The 10544-nt window shown below is 33.5% G+C and overlaps 1 protein-coding gene across 1 annotated transcript; it reads right to left on the reverse strand.

The window, feature by feature from the left end:
- Nucleotides 1-332: 332 nt before the first annotated feature.
- Nucleotides 333-10279, reverse strand: LOC127726526 (uncharacterized). Its single transcript, XM_052233904.1, has 2 exons — nt 10237-10279; nt 333-2106 (listed from the first exon to the last, which is right to left on the reverse strand). The coding sequence occupies exon 2, from the start codon at nt 2100-2102 to the stop codon at nt 423-425; it is 1680 nt and encodes a 559-aa protein (XP_052089864.1). The 5' UTR covers nt 2103-2106; nt 10237-10279; the 3' UTR covers nt 333-422.
- Nucleotides 10280-10544: the final 265 nt, after the last annotated feature.

The raw sequence follows: 10544 nt of genomic DNA on the forward strand, positions 1-10544 counted from the left end.
AGTTGACACAATTTTAAGCCACATAATGTCATTCCTTGGGGAAAACTGATTAGTTCACCGTATTCTTCACTTCTCCTGCTTACTTTTCGCTCACAGTGACAGGCACAGTCTGCAGACATGAAATTATTTGGATATTATCAAAATGATATAAAACCAATACTGGTTAATGCTCATTGCAATCGTAATTGATTTCACTTCTTTTTTTCGAGTATCACTGAAAAATATTTGAACCACAAGCATATATAACCAATACCATACATTTTATACCTAGGTATATGATGAACACATATTTTTTCCAATTAGCAAACAATGTAATTATAAACAAAAGCAGATCATATCAAATAATTTAATTTAAATATAGTCTGCAATTTATAGATTAACGAAATGTTTTGTCAGGTAACTGAAATAGTATACATCATTACTCAACATTTAACCTCAAATAATAACGCGTATGTCCATGAATTAACAACTAACAACTTATCGTTTGATTGGTCATAGTGCAGAACCGCTGGTCTGATCAGTCCATCTTTACTCGATACGACTTCTCTGCAGCGTTGTCCATCAGGAGAGATAACGATCACATTTTTAGTAGCATATCCCACTACAAACACGTTACCATCATTGTCTACAGAGATACCGAGTGGAGATCTCAGAACACTTGTATCACAGAACGTCCACAGTATGTTACCATGGTAATCACAACAGGTTACACTGTTATTGTCACAGTTTGTGTAGAACAGTTTGTCACCGAATACTGTAACGTACGATAAGGAAGAAAGTTTGACATTGATAACATTGGTTATGGATTCATCACTAAGATTAATCATCTGTAGTCCATTCTCCCTGCAACAATAGAGCAGACTCCCATCATTGTATGCTATTCCACCGTTACAAGACCTTGTGTTTATAGTTTTCTTCTTTTTGTTATTCTTCATGTCGATTATATTTATCTTTTTAGAAAAGTAAGATGTAACAGCAATAGAATCATCACCAATAAATACCACATCAAACGTATCACCGATATCATTTATTTCGAAATCTTTTGAACCGTCAGATTTGAGTACTCTTACTTTGTTTTGTCTAATACAGGAGAATACCATCCTACCATCTGGAAGCATAGAACAACCTGCGACCTCTGACAACCCTGTATTGATACGTTTTTGTAATGTCAGAGTCAGATTATCGATATTTCTGGTGGGAAGAGCTACCATAATTTGTGCTTGTTTGTGCTTCCGTTTCTGAATTGACAAATTACAGAGATCAGAAGAAACATTAATTTCTCCAAACTTCTGACCGCTGGCCGTGATTTGCTGTATATAATTGTTGATTTGGCATGAAATAATGACTTGATTCATTGTGTCCGTTTTGATAATCGATTGAATAAATTTTTCTTCGACTGATATATCTTTCTCGATTTGTTTCATTGCCAAAAAAGTTTGAAGTTCGGACGCATGCTGTTTAATATTAGCGATGTTTGCTTTGAATTCAGTGATCTCTTTCTCTTTCTGTTTTAGTGTAGTCAACAAGTTTTGTATCTTACTGCTTTCTTTTTGTTCTGTTGCCATTAATTCGTTCATCATATCATCCCGAAGTTTATCAAGGTACTTATTTATCTTGGTCCTGGTTTGTTTTATTTCTTCTTCGATTCCTGTTTTCTTCTTTTTTAGCAAAGTTAAATTGTCTTTTCGGTTAGTAATGATTAGATTCATATTATCTACAACTTCCAACAGGGTTTGTTCGATTTCATAAAAGGCGTTTGAAGTTTTGACGTTTTTTATGAGTTCATTGATGTCGGTTAAACCTTTACAATCGTTGTGAGATTTCACACATTTCTTACAGCATGGACAATCGTGTTTTTTACAGAAAAGATCGTATTTTTCATTATGTATTTTACAAACCTGAGCGATTTGCAGAACTTCGAACGGTAATTTCTTGTATTCTGCAATGGAAACGGTTTCGTGGTTTCTTGTTGCCTTGGAATTACTATGATGCTCCATACAATCTCCACATAACCCCTCGTCGCATTCGGAACACCAGACTACTGATGATTTGGTTATCTGACGACTATCACAAACACCACAAAGACTCCAATTACTGGCCATGATCCTGAAAAGTATATTGAAAAGAGATTGCATATACTTAAAGAGATACATAATATTCGTCTGTAAATAGCATCCCTGTTTAATTGATAGCTAGTTTGATTGTTTTACCTAACGTCCAGTGGCAATGTTTCATGAATAGTCAAAACGAGAACAAACTTACAGAAATGGGTCAAAGACAAAAAACAATCCGCTTGCATAACAATTTTCATTAACAATGAAGAATAGTCAATAATAATTATTTGAATATATGAAAACATTCAATGTACAAAATAGGCAGAAACTTGTAACTACTCTATAATGGGAGGTGCGTATCTTCATTGGTTATGGAAACTTTCTGTGAAATTACGTTCAAGCAGTTCAGGATTGAAACTGTTTGAGGAATTGATAACACAAAATTTGAATCGTCTGTAAAAAGTTTGGCCAAAAAATGTCAAAGATCAGCCCAAGTCGCTCACCTGCATCTTCAACAATAGCCACTTTTTGATAAAAATCATCATGAAAGGGCAATAACTCTATAAAGAGTTACATGACAATTTCAATCATGTTGAATTTGAAGGTCTTCTCCTGCTGATCATTTTTGCTTTTCAAAGTTTCTATCTACATTTTTATATATTATACTTTTCAAGATAATAGGAAAAAACTAAAAAAAAAAGGGTAAAACATTTTTACAGTCAGATGGCTTAGATTTAGATCTCGTCTTTTTGCTGTTCATTTTTGCTATTTAAAGTTTCTATCTATCTATTATAGTTTTTAAGATTTGAGGCAAAAACGGTAAAAATCATCATTATAGAGCAATAACTCCAATACGGAGTCGTCTTACAATTTCAGCCATGTAAACTTATTTGTTGATATTGTCTTGCTCATCATTTTTCATAATAAAAATTTCACTGTATCTATAATAATTATAGTTATTAAAATGATAGACAAAAATTAAATATAAAATTTTGAAATTTAAGAGCAATAAGTTCTATAAGAAGTTATCTGACAATTTTGTTATTTCTGTTCTTAGTCAGAAACCTGTTTCCGTGGTTGTCGTTTGTTGATGAGGTTCTTAAGTGTTTCTCGTTTCTCTTTTTTTATATAGATTATACCGTTGGTTTTCCTGTTTGAATTGTTTTACACTAGTCATTTTGGGGCCCTTTATAGCTTGCTGTTCGGTGTGAGCCAAGGCTCCGTGTTGAAGGCCGTACTTTGACCTATAATTGTTAACTTTTTACACATTGTGACTTGGATGGAGAGTTGTCTCATTGGCACTTATACCACATCTTCTTATTTCTATTGGTCAATCAAATTGAGAATGGAAATGGGGAATGTGTCAAAGAGACAACAACCCGACCATAGAACAGACAACAGCAGAAGGTCACCAACAGGTCTTCAATGCAGCGAGAAATTCCCGCACCCGGAGGCGTCCTTCAGCTGGCCCCTAAACAAATATATATACTAGTTCAGTGATAAAGAACGCCATACTAAACTCCAAATTGTACACAAAAAACTAAAATTAAAAATAATACAAGACTAACAAAGGCTAGAGGCTCCTGACTTGGGACAGGCGCAAAAATGCGGTGTATATAGACAGCAGGTAGATCTTAACATTCTGAACATATGTGCTCCTGTCAGATTTTCTATATTCATAGCGGTTTTCAAGAAAATAGTAGAAATTTGCATTTTACCCCTTTGATCTATTTTTAGCCATGTCCGCCATCTTGGTTGGCAGACTACGGAAGCCGATAAGGGCCATTAAAAAAAAAAACCAATTATGTCGTAATTACGACATAGCATGTCGTAATTTCGACATAACATGTCGTTATAACGACATCGTTATGTCGTAATTTCGACATAACATGTCGTTATTACGACATCACTATGTCGTAATAACGACATCGCTATATATATATAAGAATATGTATTATGATTGCCAAGAGACTTAATGACACAGAAATTAACAACTATAGGTCATCATAATGCCCTCAATAATGAGAAAAGCCCCCGCATAGTCAGCTATAAAAGAGGGACGAAAGATACCAGAGGGAGAGTCCCCGACATGACAGCTTTTTAATAATTTAATTCAAACGAGTGAAAATAACGGTTTTAATAATGTACAAACAAAGACCGAAAAACGAATATATAACACAGCAACCACTGAATTACAGACTCCTGACCGCTATGTGATAATAACGGCAACCTTATGGTTTAACTTTTCACTTTTTGATGCGATAGGCATTTCAAAATGGTTGTCAGTAAAGGCAAAGTTTGTAGCGGAAACAAATTCATCTTTTTTTTTTTTATAATAATGAACACTATATGCAATCAAGCTTAATTAAAGTTATTCACTTGCACCTCAGACTTGCACATACTAGAACTTTATTTATAATCTAGTCAAATGAGACCCAGTTGAATAGGGGAGCAATTCAAGCTCCCTTGGAGCCTCTAATTATGTTTGGCATGTACAGATTTGTATAAATTATGAAGTCCTGCATTTCCATTGCAGGTTCTGAATAAGATGAATTTTAAGCTTTTCCCAATAAAGACTATGTTAAACTTTGGATTCATAGTGCTCAGACCCACGGATCTCTGTACCTTCATTTGTACACACTTGAATCTTAATGTACAGTAACTACTGAGGCTTGATGCAAATTATTACTGCATTGCTATTGTTGGTTCTTAATGAGATTCTTAAAGCGTCCTCCCCATTGAAGCCCTATTAAAACTTTGTACCCCAAGTTCTTTTAACCACTGTTCCCCAGGGCAACTATTCCTACAAACTTAAGGGGAGGGTTAGGATCCCGCTAACATGTTTAACCCCGCCACATTCTTTATGTATGTGTATGTCCCAAGTCTTTAATTTACATATTTGTTTTTCGTTTATTTTTGTACATAAAATAGGCCGCTAGTTTTTCTCGTTTGAATTGTATTACATTTGTCATTTCGGGGCCTTTTATAGCTGACTATGCGGTATGGGCTGTGATCATTGTTAAAGGCCGTACGGTGACTTTAATTGTAAATTTCTGTGTCATTGGTTTCTTGTTGAGAGTTGCGTTTTTGAACAAACCAGCGTATCCCAAGGCCTTGATAACCTCTGTAGGCCCCAAATAAGACAGTTATAATTTGCATCAAGCCTCAGTAGTACATTAAGATTCAAGTGTGTACAAATGAAGGTACAGAGATCCGTGGGTCTGAGCACTATGAGTCCAAAGTTTAACATAGTCTTTATTGGGAAAAGCTAAAAATTCATCTTATTCAGAACCTGCAATGCCAAACATAATTAGAGGCTCCAGGGAGCTTGAATTGCTCCCCTATTCAATTGGGTCTCATTTGACTTGATTATAAATAAAGTTCTAGTATGTGCAAGTCTGAGGTGCTTGTGAATAACTTTAATTAAGTTTGATTGTATAAAATGTTCAATATTCTCAAAAAAAAAAAGATGAATTTGTTTACGATACAAACTTTGCCTTTACTGGCGACCATTTTGAAATTCCTATCGCTTCAAAAAGTGAAAAGTTAACTATAAGGTTGTCGTTATTATCAGATAGCGGTCAGGAGTCTGTAATTCAGTGGTTGTCATTTGTTGCTGTGTTACATATTCGTGTTTCGGTCTTTGTTTGTACATTATTAAAACCGTTATTTTCACTCGTTTGAATTAAATTGTTAAACAGCTGTCATTTCGGGGACTCTCCCTCTGGTATCTTTCGTCCCTCTTTTATAGCTGACTATGCGGGGGCTTTTCTCATTATTGAGGGCATTATGATGACCTATAGTTGTTTATTTCTGTGTCATTTAGTCTCTTGGCAATCATAATACATATTCTTTTATATATATAGCGATGTCGTTATTACGACTTGTTATTTCGAAATTACGACATAGCGATGTCGTAATTACGACATAATTGGTTTTTTTTTTAAATGGCCCTTATCGGCTTCCGTAGCCGACAGGGTAATCGGACATATTATTTAAACACGATACCCAATGATGAGTGTTGCCGGCCCAGTAGTTTCAGAGGAGAAGATTTTTGTAAGACAAAAACGCAAAAAATTTATAAAAAATTCTATCGATCTATTATAATTCTAAAAATAATGGACAAAAATGAAATTTAAGGTCACTTAAGAAATAATTCAGTAGGGCTAAAATTTATACTGATTTTACCACGGGTTGGCCCTTTATGCTAAATATTTTACCACGAGCGACAGCGAGGGGTAAAATATCGACATAAAAGGCAAACCCGTGGTAAAATCAGTATAAACTCTAGCCCCCCATGAATTAATTCTATTCTAATAGATCTGATCGGAACTGCCCAAACAATATATTCATATTTTATCACGGGTGTGTACTCAAAGAGTTTGAAGAACGTCATATTAGAATAACTCTTATAAAAAGTAATCTGGCAATTTTGGCGTAAACGTACAGCAGGTAGATCTTTACATTCCGAACATTTCTGTCCTGTCAGATTTTTCCCTATTCATAGCGGTTTTCAAGATAAATAGACAAAACTGGCATTTCACCCGTATGTTCTATTTTGAGCCATGTCGGCCATGTTGATTAGCAGACGGGGTCTTCGGACACATTTTTTAAACTAGATATCCCAATAATGATAGTGGCCAAGTTAGGATAAATTTGACCCAGTAGTTTCAGAGGAGAAGATTTTTTGTAAGAGTTAACGACGACGGACGACGACGACTGATGACGGACACCAAGTAATGAGAATAGCCCACTTAGCCTTTTGGCCAGGTTAGCAAAAAATGAGAAACAAAATCAAATAAGCAGATGCATGCACAATTGTAAGATCTAAGTCGAAAACTATATAGGTATAGAAGTATAATCAAATACACATAATAGGGACATACTTTGTAAATTCAATTGAAACTTGACTATAGTAAAATATGGACCGCTAAATTAATTGATGCAATGGTTCTTTCAGATTTAGAGAGAGTAACAGTCTACAAATATGATGCACTGATATAACGTCCCGATACACACCGGACAAGGCTATGTATTTATACATCCCATACAGCCAAATACATGCTGCATCAGAATTAGAGAAGTCTGGATGACAATAACAATATGACCAAGTCAATTTATCACAGATTATGTAAATGAAAAAAAAAAAATCAATTTTTAACAGTTTTAACAAGTTATAGTTTTAACAGAATTTTTTAAAGAAATCTCCAAAACGAAAAATCAATATACCCTTTGGGACTTACTCGGCGAAGAAGATGAAGAATAAGAACTGCAAAAGAACAAGTCTCCAAAAAGGAAAATTACACTTTATAAATTGAATGCGTCCGAAACACTTTTCTGCATGGATTTCTCTTGATCAAGAACGAAAAGCCAAAAGAATAAAAGCCGAAGAAACATAAACGGATAAAGAGCTAAATGAGAAGAAAAACTCCGTTTGGATTTCCAGTTGGGTTTTGTCTTCTTTTGACCACGGGGTTATCTACCCTTCTGTCACTTATGATTGTTATTTGCTTAATGTCCAGTGACAAATATATCATGGATAAAAAAAAAACAGAAAAAATTGGGATATTTATAAAACTATTTACTGTATATATATATATATATATATATATATATATATATGCATGTAACAAAACATAATAATTATTGTTGACAGGCCTTCTTATTTATGTTTTATTCAATATATCAACATCTCCTTGAAAGACCTTTGATATTGCTCGTAATTTATTCCTTCTTCCACCATTAGATTTTCTTGATCACTCATTTTACTTCGTGGCAAGTCGGTAACATATCGGTTGGTGTAGTGGGGTAGCCCCGTTTTTTCGACACCCCAATGTTTAAAGCAAGCCAACCGACAATTGATTGCATAATTTCGTGTTTTTGGAAGCATACAGAGCACAACTATATATAAGTATAGTGTTAACTAAATAAAAAAAAAATATTTTTAATTGTTGGTGTTCGAAAAAAATCCAGCAAATCGAACAATGAACTGCATTCGTTCTAAGAGTTTCAGCGGTTATAAAGTATTCCATTAGAATCGCCTATGTTATATGTTTCTATCGATATCATTTTCTAGTTAAAATGCATTTTCTGTTCGATTATAAACAAAAAATCTGTCATGTAATTGAACATACATGATACATGTACATTAATTTCTGTACTATATACTAGAGTTCTGAGAAAAATGGTACTATACAGGTTCTACCATGTCTACAGTTTCAAAACGATATTTCGTAATAATTACATTAGATGCATGTTTCATTATAATACGTTATTCTGATTGGCTAACTGCAATCTCGCGTTATTCCTTAATCAACTTCATTACACAATGAAATTTATCATTCATGATGACACGAGGTCCCACAATAAAGTGCACATGTAAATTAGATAAAAACTTGATAAAAATCGTGTTTTCATGATCCTAGCTAAAAATGTAATTATAAGTATTGAATGCTTCTTTTTGAAACTTCAAATGGTTATAAATGCGTTGACCGTGCGCACATTTTTAGGATGAAGCGCTTCCGCGCTTCATACAAAATGTACTTCGGTCAACGCTTTTACACCCCAATGAAGTTACAAAAAGAAGTATTCAATTCTTAAATAACATTCAATTCTTATGTCCCTTTCTGTATTATTCATCTTATATATACTTAAGAATATACAATTGCTTTTCGCTTGAACACCAATCAACTATTTTATCCATGTGCACTTTTCGTGCATTAGGGGACGACCATTTGATATTCTGGGGGGGGGGGGGGGGGGGGGTATGAGATGGCACCAGATTCTTCATAAATTCATCTTTTTTCCAAAAAAAAAATCGGGAAACACTTCCCATATCTTTTAATAATAAAAGTATTAATATTATTTAAATATACTTGAAATGTCAGAAAATTGGTTTCATTTAACTTGAGGTTAATTGTCTCAGGAACACTTACCTCACTTTTATTAATTCAGGGCCGTAACTACATTGAGACAAATGCCTCATGTAGGAAATTTCAAAACCAAACGCTTATCTACATATCATATTGTGTTCACCGTGAGTGCCTTGCAAGAAGCAAGTTCTGTTCTCCCTCAGACGTAGCCCCCGATTTTTCGGGATCAATGTTTCTTATTTATTTGTCTTTTGTTCATTGATTGCCCTTCTGTATTCTGTAAGTGTTGCATTCATTTTGTAATTTAGTAATTTTATTATTAACTTGATCATGAGTTTAAAAAAACACAGCAGCCACAGACTTAACTATGTGAATTACATTTTTGCTTTATCATGCATACATGTATTTGTCTTTTGATGTTGTTCCTAGAAACTTAAGTCTCACACTGAATCTATAACGTGATTTTGCTTTGAGACCAAAATATTGTCATAAAATTATTAAAACAGAACTTGCATTTTCAGTTTAAGAAAGGGTCTGGGGAACACCCAGAAGGCATGATTTTGCATCATTTGTTCTATAGCTTCTTGGGCCTTCAGCGGTTCAAAAACCCTTCAAAAAAAAACATGTTTGCCAATACTTTTAAAAGAGCCTTAGTTACAACCAAACTTTAATACTGTGTATGAATGCAATACATGTATATGCATTGGGGAATATAGAAGATTCATTTCTGCAGAGGATAATAATTAATTCTGATTAAATGGTACATAATGACTCGACTATACATGAATTATTTATAATAAACAAATAATTTAAAAATTGTATGTTTTTCAATATTATAAATATAGTTGTGAAAATAAATAATCAGTCCCTTGCTTTAATGAAAATGAAAAATCTTGCTTCAATAGTGCAGAAAATAGATAATCTGTCCTCTTAGTTTACAAAAATAAATAACCGATCCAAAACAAATCCTAAAAAAACAACACCTTTGTCCTTTGTTCAATATGGATAGATATTTGATTGAGAATCATACTACATCTCCTTAATTCTATTTTATAGCATAAAGAAAGCCCAATTACAATTAAAGGTAACAAACATAAGACCAGGTTAGATAAAATTTGGTAAATATAGTAAAACATTAAACATGTTCAAGCACATTATGTACAAAACGAAAGTTGATAAAAAAAATAAAGTTAAAAGAACTTTACATATTAAAGCTAGAGTGTTTGTGTATATTTGTAATCGTACTTGTGTGGGATGTGTGTGAATTGTGAATGTATTACACAAAGAATCAATAAAAAATGTATACCTGCCTTACAAACAGGACAATTCTTTGGAAAAGGAAGTTATACCTTCTATATATAGATTGTCACATGATTTAAATCTTTCAAAATCAGGGGATGTAATTCTTTGCATAATTTAAAATTATACGGTTTCATTAGAAGATTTCATATTGGTCTCAATGTAAGATTTAGGAACAGACGTACATCTGCGGTATTAACATATAAAACAACCCAATTTATCATATTTTTGAAGGTTTGTGAACATCTCAACCCAACGATATATATGCATGCCAAAATCATATCCCCATTCATAATTATCTTTTTCAGTTATTACATTT

This window comes from Mytilus californianus, unplaced genomic scaffold, assembly GCF_021869535.1.
Source record: "Mytilus californianus isolate M0D057914Y unplaced genomic scaffold, xbMytCali1.0.p SCAF_18, whole genome shotgun sequence".
Taxonomy (NCBI): Eukaryota; Metazoa; Mollusca; class Bivalvia; order Mytilida; family Mytilidae; genus Mytilus; species Mytilus californianus.

Excerpts from the sequence above, each read along its gene's own strand:
- LOC127726526 (XM_052233904.1), bottom strand. The coding sequence starts at position 2,102 with ATGGCCAGTAATTGGAGTCTTTGTGGTGTTTGTGATAGTCGTCAGATA.